The 18,187-nt window shown below is 40.9% G+C and overlaps 1 protein-coding gene across 1 annotated transcript in view; it reads left to right on the top strand.

Moving 5' to 3' along the window:
- Window positions 1–6,185: 6,185 nt before the first annotated feature.
- LOC106575999 (protein phosphatase 1H) overlaps window positions 6,186–18,187 on the top strand; it is a 66,724-nt gene continuing 54,722 nt past the window's right edge. The window contains exon 1 of the mRNA XM_014152795.2: window positions 6,186–6,680. Coding sequence (XP_014008270.1) covers window positions 6,451–6,680 — 230 coding nt within the window. The 5' untranslated portion in view covers window positions 6,186–6,450. The remainder of the gene's footprint in view (window positions 6,681–18,187) is intronic.

Raw genomic sequence — 18,187 nt, 5'->3', positions numbered from 1 at the left:
CAGTTGCCATACCAGGCGGTGATACAGCCCGACAGGATGCTCTCGATTGTGCATCTGTAAAAGTTTGTGAGGGTATTAAGTGACAAACATCTTCAGCCTCCTGAGGTTGAACAGCCTTCTTCACCACACTGTCTGTGTGGGTGGACCATTTCAGTTTGTCCATGATGTGTACGCCGAGGAATTTAAATCTTTCCACCTTCTCCACTGCTGTCCCGTCGATGTGGATAGGGGGGTGCTCCCTCTCCTGTTTCCTGAAGTCCATGATCATCTCCTTTGTTTTGTTGACAATGAGAGGTTGTTTTCCTGACACCACCTCTGAGTGCCCTCACCTCCTCCCAATAGGCTGTCTCGTCATTGTTGGTGATCAAGCCTACTACTGTTGTGTCATCTGCAAACTTGATGATCGAGTTGGAGGCGTGCATGGCCACGCAGTCACGGGTGAACGGCGAGTACAGGAGGGGGCTGAGCATGCCCCCTTGTGGGGCTCCAATGTTGAGGATCAGCAAAGTGGGGATGTTGTTTCCTACCTCATGGTGGTTCGCACTTTCAGTTTTGCGCGAATGCTGCCATCTATCCACGGTTTCTGGTTAGGGTAGGTTTTAATAGTCACAGTGGGTCCAACATTTCCTATGCACATCCTTATCAACTCACTCACCGACTCAGCATATAAATCTATATTATTCTCTGAGGCTACCCTGAACATGTCCCAGTCCGAATGATCAAACAATCTTGAAGCATGGATTCCAGTTGGTCAGACCAGCGTTGAATGGTCATTGTCACGGGTACATCCTGTTTGAGTTTCTGCCTATAGGAGGGGAAAGCAAAATGGAGTAGTGGTCAGATTTGCCGAACGGAGGGCGGTGGAGGGCCTTGTATGCAAGGCAATAACCGACAATAATTATCTTGGGAGATAATACGGTCAGCATTTGATTGTAAGGAATTCTAGGTCAGGTGAACAGAAGGAATTGAGTTCCTGTATGTTGTTACAATTACACCATGAGCCATTAATCATGAAACATACACCCCCTGCCCTTCTTCTTCCCAGAGAGATGTTCATTCCTGTCGGCGCGACGAATAAAGAATCCCGGTGGCTGTATCGACTCCAACAGCATGTCCCCAGAGAGCCATGTTTGTTACAATCCCGGAGCCATGTATGTTACAATCCCGGATGTCTCTCTGTCTTACTGGAAGTAGCACATATTTTTGATAGATTTAAGCATTTTTGGTTATGGTGCTTGGCGCAATATCATCCCCCAGGGTACACAAAATTATTTGTAGTGATGTAAGTATTTCCTGAAAGCAAATATTTTGTAAACATATTGAAAAGCTAGTGACCCAAAGTCTTATCTCTCTGTGTAATGACTCCATCTACTGGATAGGACTGTGTATTACATTGTGTTTCTAGAAAGGTACAGTAAGAGGTACAGTATGTTGGTCGGCGTCAACCTGTCATTCAGGGCAGCTGGGGCAGAGGCTGTTTTGAGCCCCACCTGTTTAGGAAAAAAGCCTCACCATTTTGCATGTTATTTTGGCATTAATAAGTGTCAGATATCAGTTTGCCATCAATGTACAAAATATACACTACCGTTCGAAAGTTTGGGGTCACTTACAAATGTCCTTGTTTTTGAAAGAAAAGCACCTCTTTTGCCCATTTAAAAAAACATCAAATTGATCAGAAATACAGTGTAGACATTGTTAATGTTGTAAATGTTGTACAACAGTGAAGGCTGCTGAGGGGAGGACAGCTCATAATAATGGAATGACATCAAACACATGGAACCACTCAGTCTCAGTCCACTCCTTTTATACAGTTTCATGCTTATACAAGTTTCATAGTCCCTCCACTTTATGCTAATAACCATATCCCCTCGGCTTTACTCCACTATTGTTTCCAAATCTAAGTTCTTTCCTCTAGGCGGGGTTTCCCCTCCCCTCTAGTTCCTTGGATCAATTATAGTGGCACGTCTATACATTATTTCCAGAAAGTAATAAGTGCAGATTACTATAAGTAATTATAAGATTGCTACATGCCATTATCGGACTATAATATTACTACGGGCCATTATAGGATTAAGTACAGATAACTATAGGCCATTATAGAATTATACCAATAAGTACACTTAATCCCAGGATTACACATAGTGTCTTTGCTTACATCCTTTAGTGCTATTTATCCTTTTAACAAGAAACACATTCTCTTAACAGAAAACACCCATAAGAGTGGATAGATGGGTGTAGATGGGATTGGTTGAAGAAACTCTCATTGTTAATGATTTTTAAACCTTGAGACATGGATTATGTGTGTGTGCCATTCAGAGGGTGAATGGGCAAGAAAAAACATTTAATTGCCTTTGAACGGGGTATGGTAGTAGGTGCCAGGGGCACCTGTTTGTGTCAAGAACAGCAACGCTGCTAGGATTCTTATGCTTAAGTTTCCCATGTGTATCAAGAATGGTCCACCACCCAAAGGACATCCAGCCAACTAGACACAACTGTGGGAAACACAAACACATGCACACATCAGCTCTGACTATTGCTTGATTGGATATTGTTGTATGTGTAAGCAATAGCTAAGTTAGCTATGAAAAGTGCCAGATAGGTAACCATTTACAATATCTGCTGTTCATTATTATTCAGTCAATAAACACTGTCAGCTGACAGAAGATCTAGCTAAATTGGCTTCAGAAAGTAATGGAGAAATCTGGCCTTTCTGCAGCAGGTAGCTCTGGCTGGGCAGCTTCATCTTGTAGCAGGTTGAGGGACTAACTTACTTCAACTAGCTATTACTAGCTAGCATGTATATAGTCAGTAACCAGGTGGGGCTAGCTAGCAGCCTGCTAGCTAGTGCAAGCCAACTGTCAGGCTGGTATAAAGAATTTTGGAGACAGACGCAGGAATACACAATAGGGGTTTTTAATACGCCCAAAACAAACACGTATACAAAAACACTGGGCTGTACCCAAACAAAATAGAGAGGGTAAACCTCGTTGAACGCCATGGGACGATACCCGTAATACACAATATATATAGCATGCAGCATAACAGCTGCATCAACGCATAGGTACTCACACCACCAACAGACATGGGAACAATAACCAACAAAGACAGAGGGAACATGCTAATCAGTGAGAATAGGGGCCAGGTGTGAGCAATGAATGTTCCAGAGGGATCCGTGACAGTACCCCCCGATGCGCAACGACACCGGTATCGAGGACGATCACAGGAGCGCAGCGTGGGTCAATCCGGACCCGATGCAGCTGCCGAAGTTGCGTCGTCTTCGGACGGGCCAGTTGCCGCTGCCAAAGTTGCGGCGGCGTCGGACGGACCGGTTGTGGCGGCGTCGGACGGGCCAGTTGTAGCTGCTGACGCTGCGTCTTCGAACGGACCCGTTGTGGCTGCTGAAGCTGCAGCACCGGACGGACCAGTCGCAGTGTCGTCATATGGGCCATTCCCGCTGTCTCTCTCAATGGTCGATTATTCTGTCACACTGCTATAAAGGATTTTGGAGACAGGCGCAGGAATACACAATAGGGGTTTTTAACCTGTGGCTCAGTTGGTAGAGCATGGTGTTTGCAACATCAGCATGGTGTGTGCAACGCCAGGGTTGTGTGTTCGATTCCCACGGGGGGCCAAAGATGGCCAAGAAATGGTCAGACAGGGTACTTCCTGTACAGAATCTTCTCAGGTTTTGGCCTGCCATTTGAGTTCTGTTATACTCACAGACACCATTCAAACAGTTTTAGAAACTTTGGAGTGTTTTCTATCCAAAGCTACTAACTATATGCATATTCACGTTTCTGGGCAGGAGTAATAACCAGATTAAATCGGGTACGTTTTTTATCTGGCCGTGAAAATACTGCCCCCTATCCATAACAAGTTAATACACCCAAAACAAACACGTATACAAAAACACTGGGCTGTACCCAAACAAAAGAGCTTGGGAAAACCTTGTTGAATGCCACAGGACGATACCCGGAATACACAATATATATAGCATGCAGCATAACAGCTGCACCGACGTATAGGTACTCACACCACCGACAGACATGGGAACAATAACCAACAAAGACAGAGGGAACAGAGGGCACATATATCACGTACTAATCAGTGGGAATAGGGGCCAGGTGTGCACAATGAAAGTTCCAGAGGGATCCATGACACCAACTTTGTTCAGCTGTGATTGAGATTGTTATATTGGCATGCTAACTTAATATTAAGTTCTGCATCTTAGCTAACATGAGTATTTTTATCTTCCTGTCACACTCACACAGTCTAATCCTTTCTTTGTGCTGCCAACCCAGATTGTAAACACCCCCCTTAAGCCCTGTGAATATTCTATGAGGGGGTGTGTACTTCCAGGTGTGAACAAAAGGAAAAACAAATTTCAAAAATGGAATTCATTTCGTTGTTATTTGTTTTTCATTATTCCATGTTCAACCAATTTCGACAATATAAATGAGAAAACAAGTCCTATCCGATTTTCATTTTTCAAATTCAGAAACAAAAGAAAACGATCCGTTTTCTGTTTTTCCATTCCCTTTTCTTTTTTTTGACTCGGTAATCAGACCTTGGAGGTCTGGAGAATTTTGTATTGTAAAAATAGATTAAATATGGGCCAAGATTTTGTTTGGATGTTACATTTCAAGAACCCCCCCATGCCTGTTGGTTCTATGTTCGTCACTGTTTTCAGACCAGGAAGGACACATTTTGCAGAGAGTTGTTCCATATGCTGGTTTGCAACATTGCAGAAAATGGAAAACCTGGAGGAAAAACTTAATTGTGTTTTGTCAGAAGTGTGATTTATACACAAAATCGACATACTCTAAACAATATTTGGATGGGGTTTTAATCAGCGATTTCTCAGCCATCCTCACTATAGATTGTAAAAAGAATTGTCATGCACTGTTACACCTATGATACTAATCTAGTGAGCACTATTGGTGTTTTCAAGACAACTGGGAACTGAGGTAAAATCATGACGTTAGTGATCTTCAGGTCAGAAAGTCGGAGCTCTAGAAAGATACAAGAGTTTCTAAGTTGGATGACCATTGAAAATGATTTTTCCCAGTCCGAGCTTGTTTTCTTTCAAGATCCCAGTTGTCCTGAACGCACTGAAGTCGGAAGTCAGAGATTTACGAGTTCCAAGATCTGAGTTATAGTTGTTTTGAATGCAGCATATTACCGGAGTTCCACCTCTATTGAGAACTTTCTGAGGCTTACCCATATTAGGGAAGCCTGGTTCTCCATGAGGCTAACATTAAATACATATTTTTGATTTCAAGTGTAATGTTTGGGCGTTTCCATCAAACACAGAAGAATATTTAATGGTTTTATTTTAGTCACCATTAGCTACTACTAGCTAGCATGACTATAGCCAGTAACCAGGTAGGGCTAGCTCGTGCCAGCTAGTGCATTTTGGCATATTGCGGACCCAATTATAATAACACACAGGGGAGCAACTTTCACTGGGGACAACATTCAGAAATTGCATTTTTGTTCCCTCCAGTGTTTTATAGGACCATGCAGACCCTCAGAACGGTCAGGTAGGGTGTTTTGAACCTGTTAGTTCAAGGCATATGAACTAACAGGTTATAAAGCAAATAATGCTATTGTCACAACACATAGGTTGCAACCAAATTATGGCTGTTTTTTTGGTTTAGCTACCCCAGTGATTTTACTCACACACCGCTACCGGTAAAGACCCAGCTCCTAGGGCTGATGAGAGCTAGCCCCGTTTTCTGAAGTGGAAAACTGCTACATATTGGATGATGTAACTGAGTGAGCTCTGATGGAATTTCGCCCTGTTGATGTTGACTTGCGGAAAACGGGCGATAAATGGGAGAATGAAACATGTAGGCCATTAAAATCAGCATAATAGTGTGCGGAATAAAATAACTGCATATAGACAAAGAATTAGCCTATTCCAATGAGCTATTATTGCAAACATTTTGCTATTATTTTGCTATTATCACACATTTATTATCACACATTTAAAAGATATAGATATATAAATGTCCCCCCCACTTCTAAAATCAAAGTTGCCCCCTGATAACACACACCTCTGGGAAACTCCACGATGCGTGTAAGTCCAGGGGTTGTCCCTGACAGGTTCTAGACGTTGTCTACAATGCTCAAGATCCCAGGATAAGTGATACCTTTGACCCTCAACCAACCCTATAGCTCAGTGCTCGTGCGGTGGCCCTGGCGACCAAATCCAGCAGCTTGATAGGCTGGAATCACATGACTCTGTTAATCGGGAGTGTATTTCCGCGTCCACAAGAGGACTTTAGCTCTCTCTCCAGCGGCTTTGAATAAAATCCTGAATCGGAGGAGGTATTTTTTGCATCCATCGCGCTGTCGTCGAAACGTGTCGCCGAGCTGGGAGGAAATTCGGGAAAGGGGAGCCGCGCCGGAGCACCGCACAGCACCGACACACGACGCGGCACGAACATGCTCACTCGGGTTAAATCTGCGGTGGCCAATTTCATGGGAGGCGTTGTGGCTGGTGGCGCTGAAGGTGACTATTCCGGATCAGAACTGCCGCTGAAATTCCCCTACACGAGACCCGAGTTCCTAGGACTGACCCAGGAAGAAATCGAGTGCTCCGCAGATCACATCGGGCGGCCGATTCTCATCCTCAAAGAGAAGAAGAGATTGCCGTGGGCCACTGGTTACGCAGAGTAAGTACAGTAGCCTAAACTGATGTAGCCTATAGATACGTCCATCTTCCAAGATTTGTCAACCCTTTCTTTAGTTTCATTGCAAGGCTGCACCCATAGTCCATCTCTCTGCCTCAGCATCCGCTGCCTTTTACAGATAACGGTTTTGGAACTAGATTAAAATGCGTGCCGCATAATAGAATGAAACATGTAGACTATTGCCTATCATAGATTTGTGTTGTGTGTCATAGTCCAATATGTTATTCGCATGAAACACAGAGAGAGAGTGTATGCATGTATGAGGATGGAGGAGAGAAGATAGCATCTGGGAATTATTATTTTATTTATGACCATGGAGTTTGCGTGCCACTGACAGCTCCTTGCCTGCCTGCTCCCACGCACAGCTCAGCTCAGACGCATGAGAATAAACCTTCCGATGTATCCTGCTCATCTGTAGATAGATGTAGGCCTAATAGAAATTCCTTGTGCAGACCCATGCATTTATTGGAAACGAAAACAATCCTGAAGTCCAAACTTAAATGTGTGATAATAGCAAAATGTTTGCAATAATAGCTCATTGGAATAGGCTAATTCTTTGTCTATATGCAGTTATTTTATTCCGCACACTATTATGCTGATTTTAATGGCCTACATGTTTCATTCTCCCATTTATCGCCCGTTTTCCGCAAGTCAACATCAACAGGGCGAAATTCCATCAGAGCTCACTCAGTTACATCATCCAATATGTAGCAGTTTTCCACTTCAGAAAAGGGGGCTAGCTCTCATCAGCCCTAGGAGCTGGGTCTTTACCGGTAGCGGTGTGTGAGTAAAATTTTACCGGTAGCGGTGTGTGAGTAAAATCACTGGGGTAGCTAAACCAAAAAAACAGCCATAATTTGGTTGCAACCTATGTGTTGTGACAATAGCATTATTTGCTTTATAACCTGTTAGTTCATATGCCTTGTGACCGTGATATATATATATATATCGGGAGCCCAATATATTATATTGGGCTTCCGAGTAGCGCAGCGGTCTAAGGCACTGCATCTCAGTGCAAGAGGCGTCACTACAGTCCCTGGTTTGAATCCAGGCTGTATCACATCTGGCCGTGATTGGGAGTCCCATAGGGCGGCGCACAATTAGCAGAGCGTCGTCCCGATTTGGCCGGGGTAGGCTGTCATTGTAAATTAGAATTTCTTCTTAACTGACTTGCCTAGTTAAATAAAAAAGACAAGCGGAAGACACTGTGGCAGAATAAATTCAACCACACCTTTGTTTCATCACAAAACTGGAGAGCAAACTCTGGTTGGTGAAATCCACCAACCATATTGCATGTAACAAACAGTTACATGACCTACAGAATGGTCAAGTAACTTCATGTTTCTGAAATTTTCAGACTACGAAACATCTATTGATTTAGAACCATGGAGAGTTACCGCAAGGCGCAAAGAAAACAGGAGCTGCCTCCACTATTCCAGCACCATTTCAACTTCAACATCATCAAATCTCCTATGCAGTGGCGACCCGTCATTGAGCCCCACATTTTTAGCAAAAAAATAAATAAATAAATAAATAAAAATTAATAAATATATATATATATATATATATATATATATATATATATATATATATATATATATATATATATATATATGTATATATATATATTTATGTGTATATATATATATTTATGTGTATAATGTAATGTAAATAAATGTGTATATATATATACAGTTGAAGTCGGAAGTTTACATAGACTTAGGTTGGAGTCATTAAAACTCGTTTTTCAACCACTCCACACATTTCTTGTTAAAACCTCTCTGGGCTAGGTGGGACGTGACCGTCCCACACTATTCAACAGCCAGTGATATAGCATGGCACGAAATACAAAACAGCAAAAATATCATAATTTCAATTTCTCAAATATACGACTATTTTACACCATTTTAAAGATAAACTTCTCCTTAATCCAACCACATTGTCCGATTTCAAAAAGGCTTTACAAAGAAAGCAAAACATTAGATTATGTTAGTAGAGTACATAGACAAAAATAACCACACAGCCATTTTCCATGCAAGGACATGTCACAAAAACCCAAAACACAGCTAAATGAAACACTAACCTTTGACGAGCTTCATCAGATGACACTCCTAGGACATCATGTTACACAATACATGTATGTTTTGTTCGATAAAGTTCATATTTATATCCAAAAACAGCATTTTACATTGGCGCGTGATGTTCAGAAAATGTATTTCCCACCAAAGCTTTCGGTGAATATGCACATCAATTTACATCATAAACGTTGACAAAATACATAACAATTATTTAAGAATTATAGATACAGTACTCCTTTATGCAACCGCTGTGTCAGATTTGAAAATAGCTTTACGGAGAAAGCACATTTTTCAATATTCTGAGTACATAGCTCGCCATCACAGCAAGCTATACAGACACCCGCCAAGTTCGGGGTCACCTAAACTCAGAATTAGTATTATAAATATTCTCTTACCTTTGCTGATCTTCGTCAGAATGCACTCCCAGGACTGCTACTTCCACAACAAATGTTGTTTTTGTTCGAAATAATCCATATTTATGTCCAAATACCTGCGTTTTGTTCGTGCGTACAGAGCACTATCCAAAGGCAAAACGCGCGAGCGCAGTACCAGAGACGAAAAGTCAAAATGTTCCATTACCATACTTAGAAGCATTTCAAACGCTGTTTAAAATCAATCTTTATGGTATTTTTAACGTAAAATTGCGATAATATTCCAACCGGACAATAGCATATTCATTCAAGAAGAAAAAGAAGGAACGGCGCGCTCACGGGACCGCGCATATCCAATCTGATTTGTGGAATCACCTTCAACACTTTGCCTATGAAACACACCGTGAGTTAGGATTAATTTAGCACTTCCTAATGCTTCCACTAGATGTCAACAGTCTTTACAAAGTGGTTTGAGTCTTCTCCGGTAAAAAGTGACCGAACGAGAGGCCTGGAAAGTTGGTCATAGAGGGAGGGCCATTACTACTATGACGCGGGCGCCCGTGGGTACCCTCTCGTTCCGAAACATTTAGTAAGACAATGCAATCGTCCGCCTTGAATATTATTGAAGCTCTGATTGAAAAAGGCCCTAAAGATTTATGTTATACGACGTTTGACATGTTTGAACGAACGTAAATATATATTTTTTGCACATTCGTGACGACAAGTCCCGCGCGCCTCGTACATTTTGAGTAGCCTTCGGAACGCGCTAACAAGAAGGAGCTATTGGGACATAAATTATTAACTTTTTCGAACAAAACTACATTTGTTGAGGACCTGGGATTCCTGGAAGTGCCTTCTGATGAAGATAATCAAAGGTAAGTGAATATTTACAATAGTATATTTGATTTTAGATGACTCCAAGATGGCGCTAACCTGTATCGCCTAGCCTATTTTTCTGAGCATAGCACCTCGTTTATTGCAAAGTGTGATTTCCCAGTAAAGTTATTTTTAAATCTGGCAATGCGGTTGCATTCACGAGATGTTAATCTATAATTCTTTGAATGACTAACAATGTTTTCGAATAGTAATTTTGTAAATTGTAGCGCTGAACCACCGGAAGCATTTGAGGGAAAATATTTTATGAACGTCACGCGCCGATGTAAAATGCTGTTTTTATATATAAATATGAACTTTATCGAACAAAAAAATGCATGTATTGTGTAACATGATGTCCTAGGAGTGTCATCTGATGAAGATTGTCAAAGGTTAGTGCTGCATTTAGCTGTGTTTTGGGTATTTGTGATGCATGCAAGTTGCTTTGAAAATGGCAGTGTGATTATTTTTGGCAGGGTACTCTCCTAACATAATCTAATGTTTTGCTTTTGCTGTAAAGCCTTTTTGAAATCGGACAACGTGGTTCGATTCAGGAGAGGTGTATCTATAAAATGGTGTAAAATAGTCATATGTTTGAGAAATTGAAGTTATAGCATTTATGAGGTGTTTGTATTTCGCGCACGCGATTCCACTGGCTGTTGACTAGGGTGGGACACAAACGTCCCAGGTTCCCAGACAGGTTAAACTCACAGACACCATTCAAACAGTTTTAGAAGTGTTTTCTATCCAAATCTACTAATAATATGCATATTCTAGTTTCTGGGCCAGGGTGGTAACCAGTTTAATTTGGGTACATTTTTCATCCGGCCGTGAAAATACTGCCCCCTACACCTTGACAGGTTAACAAACTATAGTTTTGGCAAGTCGGTTAGGACATCTACTTTGTGCATGACACAAGTAATTTTTCCAGCAATTGTTTACAGACAGATTATTTCACTTATAATTCACTGTGTCACAATTCCGGTGGGTCACAGAAATTTACATACACTAAGTTGACTGTGCCTTTAAACAGCTTGGAAAATTCCAGAAAATGATGGCATGGCTTTAGAAGCTTCTGATAGGCTAATTGACATAATTTGAGTCAATTAGAGGTGTACCTTTGGATGTATTTCAAGGTCTACCTTCAAACTCAGTGCCTCTTTGCTTGACATCATGGGAAAATCTAAAGAAATCAGCCAAGACCTCAGAAAAAATTGTAGACCTCCACAAGTCTGGTTCATCCTTGGGAGCAATTTCCAAATGCTTGAAGGTACCACGTTCATCTGTTCAAACAATAGTACGCAAGTATAAACACCATGGGACCACTCAGCCGTCATACCGCTCAGGAAGGAGACGCATTCTGTCTCCTAGAGATGAACGTACTTTGTTGCGAAAAGTGCAAATCAATCCCAGAACAACAGCAAAGAACCTTGTGAAGATGCTGGAGGAAACAGGTACAAAAGGTATCTATAGCCACAGTAAAACGAGTCCTATATCGACATAACCTGAAAGGCCGCTCAGCAAGTAAGATGCCACTGCTCCAAATCTGCCATAAAAAAGCCAGACTACGGTTTGCAACTGCACATGGGGACAAAGATCGTACTTTTTGGAGAAATGTCCTCTGGTCTGATGAAACAAAAATACAACTGTTTGGCCATAATGACCATTGTTATGTTTGGAGGAAAAAGGGAGAGGCTTGCAAGCCGAAGAACACCATCCCAACTGTGAAGCACGGGGGTGGCAGCATCATGTTGTGGGGGTGCTTTGCTGCAGGAGGGACTGGTGCACTTCACAAAATAGATGGCATCATGAGGAATTGAAAATTATATGGATATCTTGAACATCTCAAGACATCAGTCAGGAAGTTAATGCTTGTTCGCAAATGGGTCTTCCAAATGGACAATGACCCCAAGCATACTTCCAAAGTTGTGGCAAAAGTGCTTAAGGACAACAAAGTCAAGGTATTGGAGTGGCCATCACAAAGCCCGTACCTCCAAAAAGCGTGTGGGAGCAAGGAGGCCTACAAACCTGACTCAGTTACACCAGCTCTGTCAGGAGGAATGGGCCAAAATTCTCCCAACTTATTGTGGGAAGCTTGTGGAAGGCTACCTGGAATGTTTGACCCTAGTTCAACAATTTAAAGGCAACGCTACCAAATACTAATTGAGTGTATGTAAACTTCTGACCCACTGGGAATGTGATGAAAGAAATAAAATATGAAATAAATCATTCTCTCTACTATTATTCTGACATTTCACATTCTTAAAATAAGGTGGTGATCCTAACTGACCTAAGACAGGGAATTTTTATGAGGATTGAATGTCAGGAGTTGTGAAAAACGGAGTTTAAATGTATTTGGCTAAGGTGTACGTAAACGTCCGACTTCAACTGTAAATACACTACCGTTCAAAACTTTGGGGTCATTTAGAAATGTCCTTGGTTTTGAAAGATTTTTGTCAATTAAAATAACATCAAATTGATCAGAAATACAGTGTAGACATTGTTAATGTTGTAAATGACTGTTGTAGCTGGAAACGGCAGATTTTTTTTATGGAATATCTACATAGGCGTATCGAGGGCCATTATAAGCAACCATCACTCCTGTGTTCAAATGGCACGTTGTGTTAGCTAATCCAAGTTTATCATTTTAAAAGGCTAATTGATCGTTAGAAAACCATTTTGCAATTATGTTAGCATAGTTGAAAACTGTTGTTCTGATTTAAAGAAGCATTAAAACTGTCCTTCTTTAGACTAGTTGAGTATCTGGAGTGTCAGCATTTGTGGGTTCGATTACATGCTCAAAATGGCCAGAAACAAATAACTTTCTTCTGAAACTCGTCAGTCTATTCTTGTTCTGAGAAATGAAGGCTATTCCATGCGAGAAATTGCCAAGAAACTGAACATCTTGTACAACGCTGTTTACTACTCCCTTCACAGAACAGCACAAGCCATATCTCAGACTGGCCAATAAAAATAAAAGATTAAGATGGGCAAAAGAACACAGACAGAGGAAGATTGGAAAAAAGTGTTATGGACAGACAAATCTAAGTTTGAGGTATTCGGATCACAGAGAAGAACATTCGTGAGATGCAGAAAAAATGAAAAGATGCTGTAGGAGTACTTGACGCCATCTGCCAAGCATGGTGGAGGCAATGTGATGGTCTGGGGGTGCTTTGGTGCTGGTAAAGTGGGAGATTTTCTACAGGGAGAAGGGATCTTGAAGAAGGAAGGCTATCACTCCATTTTGCAACGCCATGCCATACCCTGTGGACAGCACTTAATTGGAGCCAATTTCCTCCTACAACAGGACAATGACCAAAAGCACAGCTCCAAACTATGCAATAACTATTTAGGGAAGAAGTAGTCAGCTGGTATTCTGTCTATAATGGACTGGCCAGCACAGTCACCGAATCTCAACCCTATTGAGCTGTTGTGGGAGCAGCTTGACCGTATGTTACGTAAGAAGTGCCCATCAAGCCAATCCAACTTGTGGGAGATGCTTCAGGAAGCATGTGTTGAAATCTCCTCAGATTACTCAACAAATTGACAACTAGAATACCAAACGTCTGCAAGGCTGTAATTGTTGCAAATGGAGAATTCTTTGACGAAAGCAAAGTTTGAAGGACACTATTATTATCTCAATTGAAAATCATTATTATACAACCTTGTCAACGTCTTGACTATATTTCCTATTCATTTTGCAACTAATTTCATGTATGTTTTCATGGACAACAAGGACATTTCTAAGTGACCCCAAACTTTTGAACGGTAGTGTATATGGAACATGCATCTGTTTATGTACTGTAGATGTGCACCTCACTCAGCTTTCAACTCAGGTTGCATGGCCTTAACTTATGTATGGAATACTATGTGATAAGTGCATGTGTAACCGTATCCAAAGTATGCTAATGTATGGTGTGAAGGCATTTGGGAAGTGGTGTAAAGTACTTCAGGAGTAATAATCAGATAATCAGATTAAATCGGGTACGTTTTTTATCCGGCCGTGAAAATACTGCCCCCTAGCCATAACAGGTTAAATACTAATATTAAGTTTACAGTAGCATTTAATTTCTAAAAGTATAGTAGGATAATTTTACACTATTGTGATGTCTTTTTAATCAACCTTAGTTTAATGCACTGATTGTAAATTGATTTGGACAATAGCGTCTGCTTAATTATGTAATGGGAGGAGGGCTGATAATCGGCATTAATGAGTAATCTGACAATTTGACTGTCTGTTCTGGAAGAAATTGTGGGGTTCATCCAGACTACTCCATACCATTGTTTTTCTCCTTGTGGCCTTCTGGCTGTTTTCTCAATCATAACCTTACACAATCCTTGGAGAACAGCCACTAGAGTAATCACATTGTGGCCTAGCATCCCTGAGACTCATGAGCTATCAGTCTGACCCTTGGGTGATTTTCACACACACAAAGACACACACTCACACACAGCGAACAAGGTTTCTGCTCTGAGCAGTAGATAATGAGTATGGGTGATGCTGCTACATTTGCAGAGCAGACACCCACAGACTGGTGCTACAGTGAGGTTCAAAAGTATTTGAACAGTGACAGTTTTTTGTTGTTGTTTTGGCTTTCTACCCCAGCACTTTGGATTTGAAATTATACAATGACAATAACTATAAGTGCAGACTGTCAGCTTTCATTTGAGGCTATTTCCATCCATATTGGGTGAACTGTAAAAAATATACAGCACTTCTTTTTCATAGTCACCCCATTTTTAGGGAACCAAAAGTATTTGGTCAAATTCACGTGTATATATATATATATTAAAAAAAATATTTAACTAGGCAAGTCAGTTAAGAACAAATTCTTATTTACAATGACGGCCTACCCCGAACGACGCTGGGCCAATTGTGCACAGCCCTATGGGACTACCAATCACAGCCGGATGTCAAATCAAATTTTATTTGTCACATACACATGGTTAGCAGATGTTAATGCGATTGTAGCGAAATGGTTGTGCTTCTAGTTCCGACAATGCAGTAATAATATCCAACGAGTAATCTAACCTAACAATTTCACAACAATTTCCTTATACACACAAATGTAAAGGAATGAATAAGAATATGTACATAAAAAATATATATGAATGAGTGATGGTATAGAACGGCATAGGCAAGATGCAGTGGATGGTATAGAGTACAGTATATACATATGAGATGAGTAATGTAGGATATGTAAACATATGAAGTGGCATTGTTTAAAGTGGCTAGTGATACATTACATCAAGATGGCAAGATGCAGTAGATGGTATAGAGTACAGTATATACATATGAGATGAGTAATGTAGGGTATGTAAACATTATATGAAGTGGCATTGTTTAAAGTGGCTAGTGATACATTTATTACATCAATTTTTCCATAATTAAAGTGGCTGGAGTTGAGTCAGTATGTTGGCAGCAGCCGGATGGCATTGAGATAAAAGCTGTTTTTCAGTCTCTCGGTCCGTGCTTTGATGCACCTGTACTGACCTCGCCTTCTGGATGATAGCGGGGTGAACAGGCAGTGGCTCGGGTGGTTGCTGTCCTTGATGATCTTTTTGGCCTTCCTGTGACATCAGGTGGTGTAGGTGTCTTGGAGGGCAGGTAGTTTGGCCCCGGTGATGCGTTGTGCAGACCTCACTACCCTGTGGAGAGCTTTACGGTTATGGGCGGAGCAGTTGCCGTACCAGGCGGTGATACAGCCCGACAGGATGCTCTCGATTGTGCAGCTGTAAAAGTTTGAGTATTTTTGGTGACAAGCCGAATTTCTTCAGCCTCCTGAGGTTGAAGAGGCACTGCTGCGCCTTCTTCACCACGCTGTCTGTGTGGTTTGACCATTTCAGTTTGTCCATGATGTGTACGCCGAGGAACTTAAAACTTTCTACCCTCTCCACTACTGTCCCGTGGATGTGGATATGGGGCTGCTCCTTCTGCTGGATGTGATGCAGTCTGGATTCAAACCAGGGACTGCAGTGACACCTCATGCACTGAGATGCAGTGCCTTAGACCACTGCGCCCCTCGGGAGCCCACATAATACACTTAGTCAAAAGTTTAGTATTTGGTCCCATATTCCTAGCACGCAATGACTACATCAAGCTTGTGACTGTACAAACTTATTGGATGCATTTGTGGTTTGTTTAGGTTGTGTTTCAGAATAATTTGTGCCCAATAGTAAATGATGTATTGTGTCATTTTGGAGTCACTTTTTTAATGTAAATAAGAATAGAATATGTTTCTGAACACTTCTACATTAATGTGGATGCTACCATGATTCTGGATAATCCTGAATGAATTGTGAATTATGATGAGTGAGAAAGTTAGAGGCACAAAGATCATACCCCCAAGACATGCTTGGATAGCATTTTTGGGGGGGATATGATATAATATGTATGCCTCTGTAGCTAGATTTTCATGTGAATATTCTAAAATCCACATAAAGAAGATATGCAATTTTTCCCACCAGTGGTGTGTTTCCAGCAAACCGACTTGTTGCGGATAAAAGTCAGTGTGTGATGACATAGTCCACACAAAATGTACTTTTTTGCTTAAGTTTTCATGTGCAGAATACAAATCTAAAGTTCAATGTGTTTCCATCGCATTTGCAACTACCTATAGTTTTGTCACAAAAATTGTTGCATTAAATAGCAAATGTGCCTACTCTGGTCTTGACACGTGCACTCTTGCCAACAGCTCGCTGATACAGTGCGTGAAGGCTGTGCGGATAGGCTAGCCTACATGATGAGATTTATTATGGATAAGAGAGAAAAATGTTGTATTTGTCAAATGGCAGTCAAGCATTTTTACATTTACGTCATTTAGCAGACGCTCTTATCCAGAGCAACTTACAGTAGTGAATGCATACATTTCATACTTTTTTTTTTTTTTTCCTGTGCTGGCCACCCGTGGGAATCGAACCCACAAATCTGGCATGGCAAACACCATGCTCTACCAACTGAGCTACAGGGAAGGCTAAAAAAAGCATTGATCAATATGTCACCAGAATAAAACCCTCAATATTTATTGGAAAGGAGCGTCAACATCGCCGTGCACTTTCACCTACCTGTGAAGTTCATCATAACTTATTTAATCTGTAGCATAATAAACTGCATGATTGTCTGAGTTGTAGTGGGAGGACCACACACAATATGACTCCAAGTTTATTTCAATATGATGGTTATTATATCCATATTTGTCCATAAAGGCATTTTCACCACCATTTCATTAATTCATTTTACTGACACAAAAAGATCCCACCATGTCGAACGATCAAATTACAGCATCTGTAGGCATTTATAAAATTGGACAGAAATTTCCTGTTTCCATCACATCTGTCATAATATTTGTTTTTTAAATACGGTATGACTTTACTCGCATAAAAACTGTGGATGGAAACGTGGTTTGTAACTTTCTCACTCCTCATTGATCATTGTCTCCACTAACCTCCCCCTTCTCCAACCTCCCCCTTTTCCCCCTTCTCCCTGTCTGTTTCAACCAACCTCCCCTTCTCCCTGTCTGTTTCAACCAACCTCCCCTTCTCCCTGTCTGTTTCAACCAACCTCCCCTTCTCCCTGTCTGTCTCAACTAATCCTCGCTCTTCTGATCATACATTGGCAGTATTTCTATTTTAGTATTTTACATGTATTTGAAATATGTATTTAAATTCCTTCTAAGTATTTTGTAATTTCAATAACATTGGGCTGAACAACACTTCAATGTATTTTATAACATGATACTTTCGGGAGCTGTCATTTTTTATATATAGCGGTTCATATTTTGTGGCTCCCTTTCACCCTGCATTGGTATCAGAAGTCTGATGGCACTATGGTATGATAAGAGTGTCTCCTAAATAAACTAAATAAAAAAAGTATATGTAAAAATGTACAATTGCAAAGCATGCTGAGTATTATTCTAATGAACGCCACCCTCAAACAAGGCCAATAATAATACCCAGTGTGCATTGCTATTCATTTAGGTATCTTTATTTTCAAATATACATTTACATCTTGGTCATTTAGCAGACACTCTTTTCCAGAGTGCATTCAACTAAGATAGATAAATAACAACATATCACAGTCATAGCAATAAAAAAATTAATGTAGACTGTTACCGGTATGCCATCGAGCCCTGGGTTTTTTCCAGATTGTAAGGGTTTATTAATAGCC

The sequence above is a fragment of the Salmo salar genome, chromosome ssa17, assembly GCF_905237065.1.
Source record: "Salmo salar chromosome ssa17, Ssal_v3.1, whole genome shotgun sequence".
In the NCBI taxonomy this organism is placed as follows: Eukaryota; Metazoa; Chordata; class Actinopteri; order Salmoniformes; family Salmonidae; genus Salmo; species Salmo salar.
This window is presented reverse-complemented; position numbering and strand designations above follow the sequence as displayed.